At 36.9% G+C, this 20,366-nt stretch overlaps 3 protein-coding genes across 4 annotated transcripts; 1 reads left to right on the plus strand and 2 right to left on the minus strand.

Moving 5' to 3' along the window:
* Positions 1 to 671: 671 nt before the first annotated feature.
* Positions 672 to 3,111, minus strand: c4h15orf40 (chromosome 4 C15orf40 homolog). Its single transcript, XM_066701463.1, has 4 exons — positions 2,751 to 3,111; positions 2,348 to 2,465; positions 2,073 to 2,200; positions 672 to 1,689 (listed from the first exon to the last, which is right to left on the minus strand). Exons 1-4 carry the CDS (start codon positions 2,973 to 2,975, stop codon positions 1,594 to 1,596), a joined length of 567 nt encoding a protein of 188 aa, XP_066557560.1. The 5' UTR covers positions 2,976 to 3,111; the 3' UTR covers positions 672 to 1,593.
* A 705-nt stretch (positions 3,112 to 3,816) lies between these two features.
* glsl (glutaminase like) lies at positions 3,817 to 15,802 on the plus strand. Its single transcript, XM_066701465.1, has 22 exons — positions 3,817 to 4,114; positions 4,785 to 4,885; positions 6,110 to 6,177; positions 7,246 to 7,327; positions 7,880 to 7,909; positions 8,211 to 8,343; positions 9,001 to 9,067; positions 9,306 to 9,418; positions 10,181 to 10,310; positions 10,630 to 10,700; positions 10,986 to 11,149; positions 11,320 to 11,378; positions 11,535 to 11,579; positions 11,833 to 11,891; positions 11,974 to 12,040; positions 12,180 to 12,230; positions 12,323 to 12,499; positions 12,758 to 12,889; positions 13,083 to 13,175; positions 13,344 to 13,405; positions 13,485 to 13,625; positions 13,836 to 15,802. The coding sequence occupies exons 1-22, from the start codon at positions 4,065 to 4,067 to the stop codon at positions 13,930 to 13,932; spliced, it is 1,992 nt and encodes a 663-aa protein (XP_066557562.1). The 5' UTR covers positions 3,817 to 4,064; the 3' UTR covers positions 13,933 to 15,802.
* LOC136748041 (BTB/POZ domain-containing protein 1) lies at positions 14,650 to 19,909 on the minus strand. Of its 2 annotated transcripts, none has more exons than XM_066701467.1 (8): positions 19,046 to 19,909; positions 18,062 to 18,218; positions 17,498 to 17,603; positions 17,103 to 17,300; positions 16,574 to 16,703; positions 16,113 to 16,200; positions 15,792 to 15,938; positions 14,650 to 15,373 (listed from the first exon to the last, which is right to left on the minus strand). In XM_066701467.1, the coding sequence occupies exons 1-8, from the start codon at positions 19,483 to 19,485 to the stop codon at positions 15,215 to 15,217; spliced, it is 1,425 nt and encodes a 474-aa protein (XP_066557564.1). In that variant the 5' UTR covers positions 19,486 to 19,909; the 3' UTR covers positions 14,650 to 15,214. The 2 variants fall into 2 exon arrangements, with proteins under 2 accessions (XP_066557564.1, XP_066557563.1); XM_066701466.1 differs by having other exon boundaries at positions 16,574 to 16,766; positions 19,046 to 19,906.
* Positions 19,910 to 20,366: the final 457 nt, after the last annotated feature.

A 20,366-nucleotide genomic window follows, 5' to 3' on the forward strand; every position in this document is an offset into this window, starting at 1 on the left:
CAAAAGATCAATTTCATAATAAAAGGAAACAATGCTTTGCAGTGACGTGAACAGACTCACAGGGAGCCGCAAGACGAGAGGCCCTGCCACCGATGTCAACAAAGAGAGTGGAAAAGCACTGTAGCCTGTCAATCCAACGCATCCATAGTCAAAGCTCTGCGCACCCTTTGCTTGCTGGATCAAATTAAATACGTTATTTCACGTGTACGTCTTTGGAGTAATTGGAGTGATTATTTAAAAGTTTTAAACTGGTTTCACTTCTATCTCTGTCCCACACTGCATCACCTTTAACATCACCAGCTGCAGAGAAGGAAGGAAAATCTTTACTGCTCATACATATTACCTTCAGATTTGCATTTCCCCTTGAGCCATTTGTTTTATTGATGTCAGAGCTCGGACGCTCTGGCTAATAAAACAATGAAAAGGAATCTCGGAAATTAAGTTTAATGGCTTCTGACATGCATCATGCTGCTACCGGCAGCAAGAATTTTAAAATTGATTTTTTATTATTTCTTTCCCTGTTTGAATAATGTAATAGTTATTTCCTTCTAAAAGTTTGACTTTGGGTTTATTGGGACCAATATCAACCACTAAACAATTATATATAGATAGATATACAGATAGATAGATAGATACACAGAGTAATTAGAAATATTAAATAAGGCAGCATATATTATGAAATCCATTCATTATTTTAATTAGCAGAGCAACCATAACAATAATAATAACATAACCCGTACAATAATGCTTTAAGAATATATTCGCATCATGATGTACAATGTTATTATTAAACTTCAGTTATCCAGGACCTCCTTCTGAGATTAAATGCCTGTTTTTCACCAGACATACAAGTAATGGGCAGAAAATATGATCGTGTATGGACATCCATCATTGAATTAAAAAAATTACATTCACAGAAGAAAAGAAAAGCACTCAAGATGCAGAAATTAGGGAATGTATGGGTAGTCATAAATTATACTGAAATACATTAAATATAAATATAAATCCCTGAAAACACTTTGCTTGATTTAAAATGCAAGATACAAGACTAGTCATTGGTTTAGGTTGATGTAAAGAAATGTAAAATTAGGCCTTTCTAATCTGTTCCACGAGAGACAAAAAACACCACAGAAACAACTGAAATGCTTGAAAAACACAGAGACAGACAAGAATAGTTTAATAACTAGGATGTAAAGTTATACTGTACATAAATCCATATTACAGCCATAATTCTTTTGATCCTTGAAAAAGCATGAAGGACAATTTAAAGATAAAGAAAATGTATTTAAAATCACCACGTACTTATGGAAGTACTGAGTACTAATTGTTAAATTAGGAATGCAGCTACATAACTGTTAGAAAGAGCAAAGAAGCAACAAAACATTCAATGTCCACACAGTGCTTATTGTTCTTATCCCATTTATATCGATCCAAGATGGTTCTTGAATGTCAAAACAGCTGATGTCAATTTATTCATAATTTTGAGGCAACTAATGATTTGAATTAATCACTAGTCAGTGCTGAGCTTCCGTGCATACACATTTTTCCCCGTGAAGAAGCCAAGCAATGCGACATGATCATCCTTTAATCCTCTTAGTTGCTGGCAGCCTCCTTTCTTAGTCTCTCAAGAACCTCTTCTGGACTTAAAGCACCTGAAATCTTGACAATTTTCTCTCTTGATTTGCTTCCCTGTTTAGAAACATATGAATTACTGAAATCACAGCCAAAAAATGAAGGATGTTTAATTGGAATCTTGAAAAAGGTTCAAAAGACCTTGATCTTCCTCAAGCAACACTTGTATCAAAAATGAAACTTGCAATTAAATACCATGCACCTAAAATGCAAATCTAGGGGGTCAGTCTTAAAAACTTGTTTTTAATATTCTGCATTAGCATAATATAATTTAATAAAACATGAATAGTAATCCAGCAACCTGTGTAATACATTGTAAGATCTCAAGAGGTGAGTTAACTGGAGGTAACTGAATTCACTAGTTCTGAATTTAAAGTCACACAGTCCATCCGGACAGGCAGATATTGAAAAACACAAACAAACTTTTTCAGGAAACATACCCTATCCAAGGACACTTCACTCTTCTTCACTTCCAGGACCTTGGATAGAAACCGGATCAATTCTGCATTGGCCTCCCCATCGGATGGCGGTGCAGCAATAGCGACACCTACTGCCTCTGTTGACACATCTTTTTGGCAAAGAAAAAGAAAAAAACAAGTAATTAATGAAGCCACCTTAATAAATGAATGTATCTGTAACAGTTTATACTGCATAAAATACAATACAAGACAATTCAATTCAGATTTACTATAAAAACTATAACGTAGCGACTTACCTGTAACAGCATTTTGTTTGGAGCCAGGCTTTGCATGCACAGCTATGGAAATTAGACCATTTTTATCACGTGAAACTGGACTCGGGGGGATTTCGGGGGTCTTCGGCTTATTCTTGCCCTAAAACATAATAATAATAATAATAATAATAATAATAATAATAATAATAATAATAATAATAAAGTTAAACTTGAAAAACCCACCCATTATGAATAATTATTATGTTTCAACAATACTTTCAAGTAAAACAATTGTATATGTATATGCAGAAAACTACCGCGGGTTAGTGTATGAATGAACCGTTTCAAATGTAACACAACAGCAGCAGTTTAAAATTACGCCGAGGGACTAAAATTACGATATGATAAAATATGATCATAAAGCTCCCCTTGAACATCGCCCTACCGTTTTATCTTTCTTTGGCATGGCGATATTTCCAGGCGAGTGTCTACACTGTATTGCTTTCTTAGCGGGACAAGATACAAATTTCTTTCCCGGACTAGTAAACCTGTTAAACGGACTGAATAATAGGAAAGCCTGGGGATTCTGAAGGCCTACTTTTGTCTGGCTAATCGCTCGAAATAGATGGTTACATAAAGTATAAAATGAACGAAGAGTTAATGTACTCATCGAAGCATTACTGAAACATAAATATTTAACATTTGAATCACATATATTTAACGGAGATCATAATGGTTTCAAAGTATTCAAAAACAGAACTTCCTATCCCTGCACATAACTAGGGTGTCATCGATTGCGCATGCGTGACAAATTCTCGATTGTAGCACAAATCTTGCATTTAAAACTTTTGTTATTCAAGAGATTGATACGCTCATGCTAAATAATAATAATAATAATAATAATAATAATAATAATAATAATAATAATAATACATGTGTGTGTTTTACTGAAACTTGCAAGAAGTTAGCAATTGTTACTATTCCAGTCTCATCATATACTATATGCTAATCATACCCTAAGAATGATTGCTGATGACTGGTAACTCAAAACTAAGTGATCCACGACAAACATAAACCAAGGGAAAACTGACAAACTGACTCTTGAGTAATAACAATATCATAACATCTGACATAGACACCAGATAACTGTCAAATTGTAGCTAAATGCAGACCTTAAGCCTAAACAGGGCCCAGACATGCACTTACCTTTTTTGTTTTATTGTGGGATTTGGATTTTGGTCTGGGATGATCGATTGCTTTGGTTAAGATAATAATCAATGGCAGGAGTGTTAGAACTACATGTGTGTTGTTTTAGTGTCCTATTTTACATATAACCTCCTATTCTTCCCTCGAAATATAATACATATAACATTTTTTTTACAGGTTTAGTGTTTACTGCTTTGGTCTGTGTTTGAAAGGAGTAGCATTCCAGACATGCATTGTGAGAGCCCGCCTCCTGCCCAGACCTCAGACACACAACTCATGTCTCATTCATTCACAGAGCCAGGGAACACTATCTAACTTCACAAGAAATCCCAGAGACCCCATCTTGGTCGGCATTATAGCTTGAACTATATAAAGTCCACAGTTTAATTTTGCAGACTTTTTTGTAGGAAAGATACATCCCAGCTGTAAAGAGAAAACTGACTATAGTTTTGCAGCTACCTGTTAAAACAAGTAATAATAAGAAGAAGGGTTTTGTGAGATCTCTCAGTAGGCTGATACAGTGCAGACTGACAACAACACATAACTTCACCAGATGGAAAATCATCAAACTCAAGAGCCTAATGAAGAGAACCCTCTGCTTTGGTAAGATCTTTTACAGTTCATCTCTGTGAATTGAAACCAGGAATTATGTAGCTTGTTACTGAGAGGAGAAAATGTGGTAGACAATGCTTTGAAAAATCTTGCCTAGAGTGACAAACAGCAGTTAATAGTCATTACTAATCAATTGCATTACAGTTTTATACATGGTAATTAATATATGTAAAAATACATTTGTTTGTTTTGCTGTTTCTTTTATTTTATATATACAGTATATACATATATATATTTGGGGGATTTTGATGAATACACTTAATTTTGTTCAAGGATGCTCAAGCCTGTTTACAGCTCTGGGAATAAACCTGCAGTGTTCTATAAATACTGCATGTCATAATATGTTACATTCATGCATATTGAGTGGCATGAGTATATCTCCAATTATGATGAAAAGGAGAACATGATTAATGCACTTGGCCACAAGAAAGTGGGCAGAGTGCTGACAAGAAATGTGACGGGGTCCTGAGTGACATGCAACCCTCTTGACTAGACTTCGTATTAGCATTCCGGTTGATCGAACCAAGTAGAAATGCCTTCTTGTATATCTAAGAATGTTGTGGTTCTTTTCCCATAGTAATTCATACACATAGTTATTCAGTGGTAAATTGGTATGTCCCTCTGCCTCTCTGTTCTCATGCTCTTTGATCTGATCCCTTAGTTTCCAGAGAACCCCTTCTCTCCGCCGCAAGTGGAGAAAACGGTATGGAGGCCTGGATGGCAATAAATTACTAGAGCCAAATGAGGAGGAGGATATTAAAGGTGGGTAGATGTGATATTTATGTATAGTTTATTTTACAGTGCAGTGCATTATTGTATGCAGACATTTCTAAACCATGAAACTAATGCTAAAATTAATTTCTCTTTGGTCTGCTTAGATAGGCTTTTGGATTTTGTCCATTTTGCATACTGTCCATCTCTGGGGTTGTGAAAGTAACAGAAGAAGGTGTTTTCTTTTAATAGTTTACAGAAAGCCAATGAGTGTTCACACTGTGGAAATACATTCACCCTAGCTCTAGCTGTGGCTCTGTGTTAACTGTAGGGTATGCCTGCACTTTCTGAGGCATTTATTAATTGAAGTACTGAGCTTGCACAGGTTACTGCATTTCAGAGCATTTTCTAGTCCCCTCTCTGTTTCTCAGGAAATAACTTTTGCATTCCTCTGACTGCAGTCTTGAGCTTAAATCTACCTGCTTTGACTGAGAAACAATTTTCTTTAACCATATTGTATTCAGACTTCTGGTCACACCAGTCTGTTGTGTTTCCCCTCTGGCTGCTCTAATGCACAGAGTATCTGAGGTCGTATTCATATTTTGTACTGTGGAGCCTCCCTGATGCATGTTTTTTTTTTCTACATTTGACAAAGATGTATTAGATGAACAATGCATGTTTATCTTATACATATATGAAAAACATGAGAGCAATATCTTCTTTATTTACAAAAGCCAAATTTGTAGCTGTGACATACTTTGGTAAACCACATGAATATGTTGAGTCCCATGAAATCACAACGTGTCCCTGCTGATACTTCTTGTGCTATTGTTGTATAGGTTAACTGGTGACAGAGCTCAACGGAAGTCTAACAGAAACAGTCTGTTCCTTTCAGCTGAAGTAGCAATCTGTATTGCTTTTGTTCCATGTGGTGCAGTCAAATGAGTACTTTCAAAGTGTATACTGCTCAATTTTGGATTGCTTACATGTTAAAAATAAAGCCATTAAAATGTCTAAAAAGGCTGGTCTGAGATTGACTTAGTTGTGTTTGGGAGCTTCTGTTTAGGGTGTGTCATTTTGTGGGGGGTTTCATACAAATCCTTTTCATGGGCTTTAAAAAAAATAAAAACAAGAAGTGGAAAATATGAAAAGTGACAGGACAAGACAGCAGGCAAGAGATAAAAGAACAGTGGAAGGTCCCTCCTCCCTCCCTAAGTCTTTTTTCCCCCTGTTTTAATGTTTTGGTGCATAAAAGATTTCTTTGTTGTATTTCAGAAAATGGCCTAATGAAAGAGTCCCATCAGGAAAGGAATTCTCCACAGACAAGGAGTGCTGAGAGCCAGGTACAGGCTCAGTCCTGTTCGGAGCCCACAATGCTGCAAAGAGCAGATGTTAAAATTCTTTAGTGAGATAAAATTGTCACTAAGACACACACACACGCTCAAGCACACAAATACATATAGTACTGAAACACTAGCATGAGCACATCCAATTTAAAATAGATGCATTTATATACATTAAATCTTCGGAAATTAAATGTACACTACGCTTAACTGTAGAGATGCCAAAGTGTAAACTGCCTGAGGAAACATGGAAAAACTCTTTGAACTTTTAACTAGATACTCAAACTTCAGAGTATCAGATTACAGCAGTAACAGGCAACAGCAACCATGGGGGTTTGCATATTATATACATATACATACATACATATATATATATATATATATATATATATATATATATATATATATATAAAAAAAAGAAGAAAGAAAGGTTAAGAGGTCTGGAAGCTCTACCTGCATGAAGATACAGTAGAGTTAGAGAGGAAGCTCAGACTTCTGTACCGTAATCTGGTACATCAGTGTGGAGAGCTACACTGAGGACAGCAAGCCCATACAGAGCAGCAGCATGGAGGGAAATCCCATAAAAGATTCCATGTGTGATAAAACACAATTCCCTGTGGTTTTGCTGCTGCTGTCAGCTTTCCACCACATATGTTTTCCTGTTTGGTACCTTGTAAATGCAATTACATTTTCCTACTGTCTGCAGAGCTCATGATTCATTAGGTGAAAGCAAGGAGCTACCTACCTTAGCATATGTAAATGTAGAAATAATGACATTATTCCATGTTCATGTAGTGTTTCTGAACATTTAAAGAAGTAGCAAATCACAGAAACTATAATGCCATCTTAGCTTTCAATTAAAAATAGGGTGCTATGTTAGTGTTCTGAAGTTTAAATGCAATTTTACATTTAGTTTAGTTTCACTTAAGCAAATCCGTATTCTGTCAGCTGTCATGCATGACTTCCATTTTATTAAGAATAAATACATTTAACACAGTAAAAATTACAATTTTAAGTTTTGTTTTGTGTTCTTTGTATTTTCATTTGTGATGTTTCTTATTTCTATAGGAAACTGTTACTTTGAATACTGTACCAAGAACCACATACCAATCACAGAAAACAGTCAACTTTGTGACTCCTGGGTCAACAGGTAAAATGTTCCCACTCCAATGTATCCCCCAATCATGTCTTTAATTACAAAATGTAGAGTGACTTTGCTGTGAATCTGGACTGGGATTGTTCATTAGGTGTAGAGAATGGTGGTGATAACAAGAAGCATGACAAAGATCAAAAATGTATATTCTAAAAAGCAGGGTTAAACCTAATAATGCCAGAAGTTCATTTAATTAAATGTTATATACATAGTAACAAGATGGCAAGAAACAACTCATACACACCTCCCACAGACAGTGACAATTTCTGATTTATCCCAGAGCTCTTTTAAGATGGTAATTAGGAGACAGTAGCTGGAATGAGTTGATTACACAGGAATGTATCCTTACTTCACCGCTTGCAGGACACAGAATCATTTATATTCCTGACAGATTTGTTTTTCACATGAATATATTTTGGTTGTTGTTAGTAAGTGAACAATGGCAACTTTGCAAGGAACAGTAATCACAGTGGAAAATGTGTTACATTAGATTTTTTTTTATGTTTCCTGCTTACTGTTGTATACTTAATGTGTTGTTCTTTCTTTCAGCTGCTGTCACCAGCTTCCCAATGACATCAGGTATCATTTAAACACAGTAAAGAGATTCTCCACATTAGTATAGTAACACAATTCATGTATATCTGCAGCTAAAAAGTAGAGGAGACATTAAGCTTTCAAATGACATTACAACCTGTAACCTGAATACAACAGAAGACAGAGCAAACATTTCACCTTCACTTTGAATCAGCATGAAGGTTAAACCCAGGCATGTGTGTGATGTGTATGTGCTTGTTTGTGTTCTGAAGACTTTATAACTATGGATTTCAATAGACTACAGCAGTAATCATTAAATGGTCTTTTTTTTCTTTTTTCTCTGAAGCAGCTTCAGTGTACATCAGCAATGGGAACCAAAAGTCTTTAACTCCCCATGGAGAGCAAATGCGATGTAACAGCCCCTTCTGGCATGGTATCAGCAGGCTTGACTCTCCACAGGCTCACACAAGAAAGAAAGTGTAAGTGCTGCAATAAGAGCTCAACTGTAATCCCCATATCAGCATTCTAGGTCAATTTCTAGGGAAGAGGTAACTTAAAACCATTTCAGAATTGACTGAGCAACAAAAAAAGGCCCAAAAAGGTAGATGCACATATGACTGTAGGCAGGTATAATATGCAGGTAAAATATACAACATCATGTTTCTGGTCTGCTCTGTATGACTAGTGCTGAGTTGAAATGTGAGCTAGGCTGTGTAATGATGGGTTTATGAAGCATTTGCTCAATACTTTATCCGTTACAGGCAAAGGTGAATGCATATATTCAAGCCAGACACAATTCTTACGTGCCTGCATAATAGCAGCACATTTGCCAGCAAAAGTACACACATTACCAGTGGCTGCTAGCTTTATGTTCAGCATCATATATTTGCTGCTTTCTGTCTGAGGACTATGCTGCACGGGCCTGTTCTTTTGTTGGTATAATGATGCAAGCTTGTACACCACCCAGCACGTAATCCAGATCTATCTTGTTCTAGTTATTTGAGTATGAATTTCCCCAGGATTAAAAACAAAATTCAACAATAAGCAAATGCAGCAAGAATACAAACTCAGAATGCAGTGAGATCCTGGGAGCGTTCTCGTTTGGTTTCATTCTCATCGCATCTTATTTTCAACAGGGCTGCTGATGTCCTCTTTGAGAGTTTTGCATCTGAGGGAAGGGTACGCATGGCACAGTTTTTCGAGGTATGATCTTCTCCAGTTCCTGTGATGTATTATTTAATGGCAATCAAGTGGAATCTATAGTGCACTATTTGTAATGTGGGCATATAGTGAGGATTCTAGGGAAAAACCTTTCCTGTAATATGGAAGAATACATTTTATGTTTTGTTTAATCATTAGAAGATACAGCTTAGGGACAGGGATGGTTCAGTTTACCTCACATATGTAGAGTAACAATAAGGGTTGTTTTTGATTTCTGCAGACCATTTGGAGCTCTGGAATTCGAAAGTCTGACCCCAGGATTAAGGACTGTTACTTACTCATGAGGAAGCTGCAGGAGGCCGATGGCACTGTGGACAGGAACACCTTTCACAGGTCAGAGAGCCGGTCTGTAGGGCTGAGGCACAGCGTGAGGGAGCTGGAAACTTATTTACAAAATCACACCAACCCCAGCATCCACAGTTCTGTGTTGTAAATCATTGACTTCAAAATGAGACTTCAAGTTGTGAATTTGATAGACACAATAAAACCATTGTAAATTGGCATGCTTATGTCAGGCCTCCTATTTACCAAAAAGGCAATTCTGTAGCAGGGTAGCACCTTAATGCTTATAGCACTGGCAGGTTTATTATTCATTTTACATGGAGAGATAGATACATATATTACATAATTATATTTTGATAATAAGTGGGTGTCTGGTGTCTGTGCTGACAATCTGTAATACTTTATCATTACATTAAAAAGTATACAAGCAGACAGTTAGAGCGATGCATAATCTAACTGTCTGGAATGGTGTCTGCTTATTTGGTAAAATGGTTATGTTTATGCTAATTTAAATAATGCAGAGGTTGGAGTTTTACTTTGTTAAAGAATTAAACTGTTTTTATATATATATATATATAAAGCAATGAAATAAGATTTAAATAATACCTGTATTAAGTATATATACAGTATTCAGCAACCCACTTTAAAAAAAAAAAGGATTTTTTTGCAGTGGGCCAGAGAAGATAATTTTAGTGTCTCTTTTTGAAGAGCTGATTAGATATCTGTATGTGAAAATAAAAAATAAAAACTTGGAGAGGAGCATTCTAAATGACAAGTTTAAATCTGACACACTGTTATTTGAATTTACTGCAGGTGTGTGACTGGCTTTGTGTCGTTCATTCTGAAAGCACTGCAGGGAAGGTTTGTCATTCCAGATTTCACCACATTCACTGAAGAAACACAGAAGCTTTTCATGAAGTGCAAGCAGCTTGCATCTTTCAAGGTGCAGTTATAAATGTGCGGGGAAATAAGTATGGCCATTAATAGTTTTTAAACAGCTATTACATTTATAAATGCTTTGACCCAAATGAATGCCAGGAGTGATCATGTCATGCAGATAATGTAACTATGTTTAACTAACATTTAGAAGTGCAAAAAACCTCCTCCTCCTTCCAGAATTAAGGGAATGAAGGGAGTCCCCTGTGTACGTTTTAAATGACAAAGTACAGTATTTGAAAGAACAGTATTACTGTCCTGCAGTGTTGACTTTAGGGGAAAGAAAATCGTATTCTAAATGTGAGTCCTTTTCCTTTTCAATGCAGCTGGAGCAAGATGCTGCAACCGACAACAGCAGGAAATGGGGAGTCTCTATCTGTACAGTGGATGGACAGAGGTAGTATTACTTTACTAACAAAACAATAATAATTAAAAAAACAGAGCAATTTTGTGACATCTTTGATTCTGAATTTCAGAAGTTTACTACACAAATACGATCCAGAATGCAAAACTACAAAATACTAATAGGTAGATCACTCAGTGGGATGGGTTCGAGAACAATAGTAAGTCAGATAGAACCATGAAAAACAAACAAACCAATCTGTTGTTTAGAACTGGTCACTTCAGCTAAATTTGGATAATGAGAATGAGATGTTGTAAAATGTTTGGTGTTTGTTTGCAGGTTGTCTCTGGGGGACTCTGCAGACCCCTGTATCTTAGGAGAGGCTTCGTGGCCTTTGATTTATGGCATTGCTGTTGATCAATTCAGCGCTGACTACGTACACAGATACGTGGGGATGGAGGAATTTTCAAGATATGAATCACCCTTTATGCTCACTAAAAAAGGTATGACCTTCTTATATGCACTTCTTATATTTTGTCTCTGACAAAAGTGTTTGTGAACTGACATGCTTTTAGTGAATGAAAAACTATTATCATGTGTGGAGGTGAAAATACAGTTAAAAAGGAAAATGCACATAACACATGTGGTTGATACAGTTTCTTGATTATTCTAGGTGTTCCCCACAGTCCATTTGTTGAGACAGGAGCTGTTATTACTACATCTTTATTACAGGTTTGATCTGTTTCTATTTTTTGTGTTTGCTTGTTTGTTTGGTATACTTCTGGCTATTCCAGATTGCACCAAGAGTTTAGTTCACAATTCAAAGACACTGGATTAAAAGGCTAAAAAGAGTTGCTCTCAGGTCTTCCTGTTTTCCCTTTTTGACAGTTAGCTGCAGGACTTGGTGCAGAGGACGAGGAAAAATATGAATGCGTAAGTCAACCTGATCTGCGGTTATATTCATTCTTCTATTGTCATTAATTAAAAGAGCAATCACTTTAAACTGCAGTACATGAACAAAAAAAAAAGTTTATATGCGGTTAAGTTCATTTTAAATATTGTTCTAGAAATGCTATGCAGTTTTTACCTAACAAAATAAAAATAACAGTTCCACACAAAAGCTAGAGACACATTATCCCCGCATTAACAAGATGAACCAGAGCCTATTTTCAAATGTTTCCAACAGGTTTTGAATATGATTAGAAGACTCTGCAATAAGGAAAATGCCAACCTCAACTGCACAAGGTAAAACACCAGTTGTCAGAAATGTTGCATACTAATTCAATTGTTATGCTTTTTAACTTTGATATTTGCAATTTATGTTTAGTTATCAAAGCCTGAGAAAAGACAGCATCAGACTTCATGCCCTCTCATTTTTTCTCCAAGAAAAGAAAGTAAGTTTTTGTTAATATTGACACTTTTACAATTTTTAACAATGCAATGGGGAAATATTTTACAGATGATTTATTAGTTTTCTGATCTCTGTGGAAAGTTACTACAGTTTACATAAGTGTTTTTAATGTTACTTTTCAGTGTTTTCCAGAGTCTGTAGACATTAGTACCACTTTGGACTTGATGCTACAGGTAAATAATTTTAGATGAATAACTTTGAAGCATTTTCCATTTGTATTTTCTAAGATGTTGGTAGGTTTCAGAGGAATCTTACTCTTTGACAGTGTTTATCGACAGAAGTCTCGTGTGAATCCGGGGCTGCTATGGCTGCCACATTAGCCAACGGAGGTCTATGTCCCCTGTCAGGTGACCAAGTCCTGAATCCTTCCTCCACCCGGAGCATGCTCTCCATGATGCAGGTGGCCGGAATGAATGACTACTCCAGGACATTCCATTTTAAGGTATACAAATTAAAAAAATATGTGTATCTTCACAAAGATAGTGTAGAAAAAGAGGATGGTGTTATTCTAACTACCCAATACATAACAAATATATGACATGCCACCTAGTGGAAAGATGGTGGAATATTCTTCTGTTAATACGGTACTGTACAGGAGTATCAAAGCTGTTGAGAATTTCACATAATAACAGTATTTTGTAGGGGGAAAATCAATAATTATGCAAATTAAAACATGATTATGGTCTTTAATGTTTTCCAGACTTCAGTACCTGCCAAATCCAGCAAATCAGGCACCTTATTAATAGTGGTACCCGGTGTGATGGGTGCTATGTGTTGGTCCCCAGAGCTAGATGCCTATGAAAACTCTTGGAAGTCTGTTCACTTTTGTCAGGTACTGTGACACTCCACTACTGTTTCATTTTATAATCCCACCTTTTAGACACCAGGAAAAAGAGTGCTTCAGGCACTACAAGCAATAAAAGCACACAAGACAAATCTGCATAATGTAGATTCTTACATAATTATACAACACAATAGAGAACCAATTAAGATTTTGATTGAACTAATGAACTTTCGTCTTGAAGGAACTGGTATCAGCATTTCAGCTACACAGCTTTGATATAAGGACTCCATTTCGCCAGGTGGTCACATACAGGCAATGGAAAGCAGAATCTGAGGTATGTCACAAACCTGGCTACATTAAAACAAACTAATGCCACACGATAAAAATCAGTCAGTCTCAACTAATATTGTTATATAATTAACTGGTTTCATATTGGCAAAGTATCTTCAGATACTTAAAAAAATATATCTTGGTTGTTTTACTGCACACTATTTTGTTACAGGGGTATCAGATAATGAACGTGTTGCTGGCTGCATACAGAGGAGATGTAAGGTCACTACGAAGGTAAGAGCACAAATTAGTTTCACAAAATATTTATTGCTGCCACCATTAATTGCAATAAAAACTCAAACTGATTATACAGGTACTTTCTGTCAGGAGCTGATGTACATTCTGTCGACTATGATGGGAGGTCTGCCCTGCATGTTGCCGCCTCGGAGGGACACCTTGAAGTTATAAAGTTCCTTGTTGAAAACGCTGGGGCAGATTTCATGACCCATGACAGGTATTGTCATTCTTCCTCAAACTCCTCAATTCTTCCTCAAATTTTTGGCAAAACTGCCACTCAGTTTAGATTTACATTTGTCATTTGAAAACTGAATCAATACAAACATTTTCAATGAAAGCCTGCACTGAAGCTGCTTTGTAAAGCTTGCTTATTTCAATTATTTTGCTTTGCTTCCAATTAATGTATTCCACTTTAATTTATTCACAGATGGGGAAATACACCTTTGCAAGAAGCCGTGAGGTACAACCACATCCACGCAGTGCAGCTGCTCAAGAGATATAAAGAGCGACATGAATCTTCATAAGCGATCTGGTCTGGACCCAAAAAACATACAATACTTTTAATTAACTTTACAAAAAAAGAAAAAAGGAAGACATTTATGTTGCTGCAAGTTTGTAAAATGACAAACTACAGTTTATAGATCTGTATAGGGCCACTATTACATATAACCTCAGCCTTTGAAATAATTTAAAGCTTCAATATATTATATATTAGACCCAGTTAGAGCTCAGAGTGTGGAGTTTGTTTCTATTTTATTCTGTATGATGAACAAAATATTATAGGTAGAATTCCAGGAATTCAGCTAATGCAGTATAATGCAGTCTCACTTCCAAAAACACTCATTTTAAATTTGTAAATGCTACGTTTATTGTTCAAGATTTCCCTGTATGGTGTACAAAGAAAAGTTACATTTCTTTGTTCTTTCTTGTAGTAAAAGTGATATGATAAGTATGTTTGCTGTGGCAATATACCCATGTTGCCCCTTTTGTATTACATTCTATTAAAATCTTACAGATCCTACAATACATTAAAACACAGACTGCACGACAGTACATTTTTCCTAGGTTTCAACATACCATTGTTCTGTGAGAAATGAAAGGCATTGTATTTGCTGACCACGACCATAAAACTTTAAGGACATTTGATCAGGCAACAATAAACACCTGTAAAAGCTGTGTCTTAAGGTCCACATTTAATATAGTTTTAGGTGTATTTTACAGAAGGCAAGACTACAAAAGTGTTCAGGTAATTCTCAATTGTATTTTATTCAGGTAATCTTCATTGTCTACATTTGTTTTAAATGTTTAGAGTGCATTTCTGTTAGCCATGAATGATATACAAGTATGATAAATGCTGCAGCTATTTACATGCTACATATAGCTCCTTGAGCAGTCCCTGACCAGGCTGAAAGTTGCACTTTATTTAATTTTACAGTAAGCATATTGGCTAAATATTAAAAATTCAACTTAGGAATCCATGTATTATAGCCAAATTTGTTTTAATAAAAAAGCATGGGATACCCCAGGCCTAAATGAAGAATTGCAGTAGAGATGAACTCATATGGTTCCATTAAATGTCAGTGTTCAGTACTTCCTTCTATCTGCTTAATTTCTTAAAAAAAAAAAAAAAAAAAAAATCCACTTCACCTGTAGCACCCTTTCTACAGTACTAAAAAAACAAAAACACACAAAGAGAGCCAGACATGAATTTCCATGCTAAAGTCCTCTCTGTAATTCTTGAAAATGTTGCATGCTCTCCTGTATCAGCTTGGTAAGCTTTCCAGTGAGAGGGTGCTGTTCCTTGGTTTAAGTATAAAAAATGATCTCCGGTATCTGGCCATCTTCCACTGAAGTGCCATTGTTATTCCCAGGTGAACTTAAGAAGAAAAAACTTGTTTTGGTCCCTGTGGCTGATTCATGGACAATCTTCTTTAATCCTTTTGTGCCATAGTGTGAATCTGGACCCTATATAAAAGAAAACAGGACTTATTGTCAGAAACCTTTACAGAGTTATTTTACAAAATAGAGAAACAGAATGAATGCCATGTTAAGGCTTTATGTACTGTAGTTCTGCAATGCAGGTTTGGTGTAAGAATAAGTGAGGAGTCAGATTTAATTCAGTATTAATTCTTTAAATAAAAACATACATACTGCTTTAAATAAATACATAGGATCAACAAAGCAAAGCATGCACCCATGTGTTTAAAAATGATCATTTTAATAAGCAGGAATGTATACTTTGTTGATAAACTCTAAACTGTGATTCATTGTTTCAAATGTATTAATTACACAGTACATTCATGATTCTCAGTAGTAATATATCACTGCAAAATGTATATTGGGACAAAGTACATTATATGTTAAAATATTGAATAAAACATACCTTTAAAGTTGCGCAAGCAGTATAACTCACATTTGGGATGATTTCTATAGGTTCCTTAAACATGACCCTAAACGTGTTAGCAGTTCCATCACAACTAAATCCTGTATCATTTTGTCCAAGTGTTTGGCTTTTGTCACTTTCAATAATCTACATAAAGAAAAAAATACATATTATTTTCATATGCTTTACAAAATAAGGTTCTGTATACAACTTGATTAATTTATCAGCACATTGTTTAAAAAAAAAAATTGTCCCCCCCACCAAACACATAGCAAAAACAAAGTCACACAAAAATAAATGTATGATGGAAATAATTTGTACCTGAATGTTGACCTGATAGTCTGTTGGTCCATGTATAGATCCATAAAGCCCAAAACCCACTATAGATATTCTTCTACTAACACTGAACCTTCAATACAAAAAAATAAAAGCATTAAAATTTTATATTAAGATGAATCGGCATAGCATATATGCAACAACAAAACAAGATATTTACTTCTATGGAAACATGCTTGATAAGAACAGAAGTCTTAACCATGTAACACATTGTAGGAGCTTCGTATACAAATTACTGATTGTCACCAAGCGGTTAAGAAATCATTTTAGGTTTCCAGAGGAAATGTGGCCATTCCACAAATTATTTCTAACATAATGCAATCTGAAGGTACTTTGCTTTTCGACAGAAAAGACCAACAAGATTCTCTAATTCAAACCACCCATAAATGACTCAATTCTAATATCTAAAAAAAAAAAAAAATGAAATCAATACAAAGACAACATACCTTATTCTGTCACTGGTTCCACTATATCCCCAGCGACTCTCTACCTGCTGGAATCTATTAATGCTGCATTCCTTTCCCCTGAGACAACATCTTGGCCTGTCGATGTAGTCAACCCGGGGTTTGGGGTTTACTGTAAAGTGTAAAAACAGATTTACCACCTCCCGATCGAACAAAATCCCAGACTGGGCAGGCCCTGTGGCACAAGAAAGAATATTAAACTGGTTTCTATGGTTCCTGCTTTTGATACAAAAACAAACAAAAAAGAGTTCATAGAAACCTTACATATTCATCAACATTTAGGGTCAACAAAAACACATTCAAACAATTCATATATACATGCAATATCAAGTTAAATTCTGGATTCACTTTTATTATCATACATACATGGCTGACTGCAAGACAACGAATTGTTTCATAAAACAAAACTATTGTACATCATCTTTTTGCACGCGTTCGATGTTTAACAAAGCAAAAACAAACAAAGAACAAAGAGCAGAACTCAACAGGCCGTCCTCACAGCAGTGTTTACCTGCAGCAAACTCTTCCACTGTCATCAATGGAAAACGGATTAGTGACAGAGCTTTTCCCAGTACTTTTTGTTTGTTTTCTGAAGTAAGTGGGAGCTGTTGCCGATAACATTCGGCTTCAGCCCAGCGAACTACAGCGGCAAAAAGCCGGCTCTCTCGAATTCCCAAAGTGTCTCTCTCCAGCACAGCGCAGAGTGTATCTACACACAGGAAGACATCACTTATGAGTAAAGAAAATATACATAATCAACTTTATAATAATCTACCATCCAGACAACACAATCATATTAATGTCATGTTCCCTTAAACTTAGCATGCTTTGCAAATGCTTGACCTGCACATTAGTAAATGGTTCGTTAAACAAGATGCACACACACACACACACACATTTTCATACCTAGATCAATGTCCGTGAAGCCTTCAGCACTTATTGCATCTGCGGTGCTTTTATCTATTGTATCTAAGCAAAGGCTGGCAAGCAGAGGTTCATCAAACAACCTAGCCTAGAAAGAAACAACATCAACTCAATACACATTAAATCCTTCTTGATACGCACTGTGACATATTGCTTTCTAAGTAAGTGAAATATGGATGTTTAATTATTCATATACATTTTTCTAGACACTTGTCTAGATAACTAAATTGATACATTTTAATATTCCAAAAATACAAATTGAAACAATTGTCTATTTCTGGTCATTAAAGTGACCATATGTCAGAGAGTAGGGGCGCTAATCCCAAAATCGGGCTCCTCAGATATGATCCACCTGCAGCACATCAATGACAGATGAAGAGTGTTGCCCACTACCTGTCAAGTATTTTGGGATCCTTCAAGATTAATACATACACAGGTATATATTTATAAAGTAATTATTCTCAATTTAACAAAAAAAAAAAAAAAAAAAAAAAGATCTGAACCTTTATGGAAAGTAATCAGCACACTGTCCTTGGCATTAGTTACCTGTGTAAGGAGCATAAAAGCATTGTCAGCTCGGAGGTGCTTGGTAAGAAACTCTACACAGTGCGTTTCCAATGCTGGGACTGCGTATTTTTTAGCAGTATAGAGAGTGGTCATGACTGTCTCCGGACCTATATGAACTTCATCTGAATAAAGAAACCTTAAGACAAGCAAATGACAAGGTTAACAAACTTAAGAACAAAAGCACTGCTTCACAAGACTAGGCCTAACATAACTATGCTGACTGTAAGAGTGGCATGCATTAGATACTGTGAGAAACTACCTGAGCACACTGGCTGCTACCCAAGAACCCTACTGGACATTTAGTCCATCCAAAAACCTAAAGAAGGCAGTAGAAAGTCATGGTGCAACCAACTATCACTTCAGCCACACTGTAGAATTGATTAGATAATACAATATAAGACAAAAGACAAGTGCAGCTCTATAAAATGCAGAACATTACAATACCACCCGTTTTCTGAACTTCATGTTAGTACTGACAGGCATCTATTCCGTGTAAATTGTCACACGTTGGCAAGTAAAATGTCAGGATTAACAGCATCTTACAGTGAAATGTTATGCTTCTCAAATGTAGATAAAACGTAGTGGTGTTATTTTTACAGTTTTTTGGTCTTTGGTTAATATTGGTGATTTTCGTTTAGGTTGGTCATTTCTATAACAAACAAAGGTACTACATTTTGAACCCAACTATCAGAATACATTCAACACATTGTAATGTCAATATACGTGGTCAATATAATTGTGTCATACATTGTCTGTCTCAAGAGCAGGTTAAGACATCGCCAACAATACTTCTTCTCCACAACGTCGATACATAGACACCAGTAGTATATAGCTATCCAAAGACTTTAATACATTAAAATATGTAATTACCAACTTCTATGGTGAAACGGAAGAGAATAATAAACAACCAATCGCCATTTTGGTACACAATATCGTCGCCTTGGCATGTTGTTTATACCATACCTGAGCAAAGCCAGGAAGGCAGCTGGCTCCACGTCAGGCAGCTCGATTTCGGCAGAGGTAGTAGCCATCCCCCCGTTAAACATGGCGTCAAACACGGCGCTGCCAGCCGCCAGCACGAACTTGTGTGCGGGGATCCTCTGAGCCTGCCGTCCCTTGCCCACCACAAACCGCACGTCGCTGAGCAGGTCGTTGTTGAAGAGGAAAGCGAAGCGCTCTTTCACGGAGCTCTTGGTGGCCTGCCAGTTATACATGGGCTCCCGCTGCAGGCCCATGGACGGAGGGGGACTGGGGGCGGCTGCGGCGGTAGCGGCGGCGGCGGCGGCGGCGGCGGCGGCCGCAGCTGCAGCGGCCACCGTCGCTGCGTTTCTCCCCGCTCCCGAGTGTGCGAAATTGGAAGCCTGGCCCTCGACATTTTGCGCTGCTCCACCTCCCGTGGCCATGCTGTACTAAAACCGTTGTAATTAATTTCAGTCTTGTCGTGGGTAGACGGGCGAAAGGTGGCGAACCCTCTTGGTGAACAGCAGACAGCCCAGGAGCATGTTTTGATGCGGGAACAGCTTCTCCCCGCCTGACTTCTTGTTTACTGCTCGCACCGATGACGTCACGGACAGCCGACTTCCGCCGTTGCTGCGGCGTGCGTGTGTTTTGGTCGCGTTGTTGTAGCGCAGATGACCGCAGATCTGCACAATCTCGCCGATACCATTGGTGCAGCAGCGCAGATCCGCAGAAAACTGCCCTACACGAACGAGACCTTTGTTTTGTCTGTATACGATATGTATCAACGTTATCAGTATAAACAGATACGAGGCGGTCGTTTTAGAGATGTGCGGAAAAGCTGTAGTCAAATGTGGCTGACACTCAGAAGCATGACATCGTGCTGCTGTTTTAAGAACAGTGCGCCCTTGCTTTGTCTGTCCGCTACTCCAGCCCGCTGTACAATAGTGACATGCGTACTGTGCACTTCTGCCAGCCTGTCTATCTGTAATGTTCCTTCTTTTAAAACCGCATCTCGCACAACAGTAGCTACACTACACAGAAACAGCCATAACAGTAACAACACTGGTGTAAACTTGCCACTTGTTCACTCCCCTACTGAGATATCCTACTGAGTTTAACTGTGTAGGTGGGACCAAAATAAGAATTATAACAATAATTATTACTATTAAAAAAACAAAACACGTTGGATACATTTGGAGGAAGATTAAAATGCTGAACAAAACACTTTTTGAATTAAAACGTTTAATTAGGACGACTTTCAAAGTCTTGGCTCCACTTGTCCAAACCTTAGCATTGCACCACATCGTTTCCAGGGGTTTACACA

This window comes from Amia ocellicauda, chromosome 4 (genome assembly GCF_036373705.1).
Source record: "Amia ocellicauda isolate fAmiCal2 chromosome 4, fAmiCal2.hap1, whole genome shotgun sequence".
In the NCBI taxonomy this organism is placed as follows: Eukaryota; Metazoa; Chordata; class Actinopteri; order Amiiformes; family Amiidae; genus Amia; species Amia ocellicauda.

What these genes read in the sequence shown, in the direction of transcription:
- c4h15orf40 (XM_066701463.1), bottom strand. Translation starts at nt 2,975, where the DNA reads ATGAGTACATTAACTCTTCGTTCATTTTATACTTTATGTAACCATCTA. An exon ending in CAAACAAAATGCTGTTACAG is followed by an intron (nt 2,201 to 2,347) that starts GTAAGTCGCTAC and finishes TTTGCCAAAAAG; the next exon opens with ATGTGTCAACAGAGGCAGTA. An exon ending in GTGAAGTGTCCTTGGATAGG is followed by an intron (nt 1,690 to 2,072) that starts GTATGTTTCCTG and finishes GTTTCTAAACAG; the next exon opens with GGAAGCAAATCAAGAGAGAA.
- glsl (XM_066701465.1), top strand. Translation starts at nt 4,065, where the DNA reads ATGGAAAATCATCAAACTCAAGAGCCTAATGAAGAGAACCCTCTGCTT. An exon ending in ACGAGGAAAAATATGAATGC is followed by an intron (nt 11,580 to 11,832) that starts GTAAGTCAACCT and finishes TGTTTCCAACAG; the next exon opens with GTTTTGAATATGATTAGAAG. An exon ending in GCCAACCTCAACTGCACAAG is followed by an intron (nt 11,892 to 11,973) that starts GTAAAACACCAG and finishes ATTTATGTTTAG; the next exon opens with TTATCAAAGCCTGAGAAAAG.
- LOC136748041 (XM_066701466.1), bottom strand. Translation starts at nt 19,485, where the DNA reads ATGGCCACGGGAGGTGGAGCAGCGCAAAATGTCGAGGGCCAGGCTTCC. An exon ending in CTTTTATGCTCCTTACACAG is followed by an intron (nt 17,604 to 18,061) that starts GTAACTAATGCC and finishes GTTTCTTTCTAG; the next exon opens with GCTAGGTTGTTTGATGAACC. An exon ending in AGTGGAAGAGTTTGCTGCAG is followed by an intron (nt 16,767 to 17,102) that starts GTAAACACTGCT and finishes CTTGTGCCACAG; the next exon opens with GGCCTGCCCAGTCTGGGATT.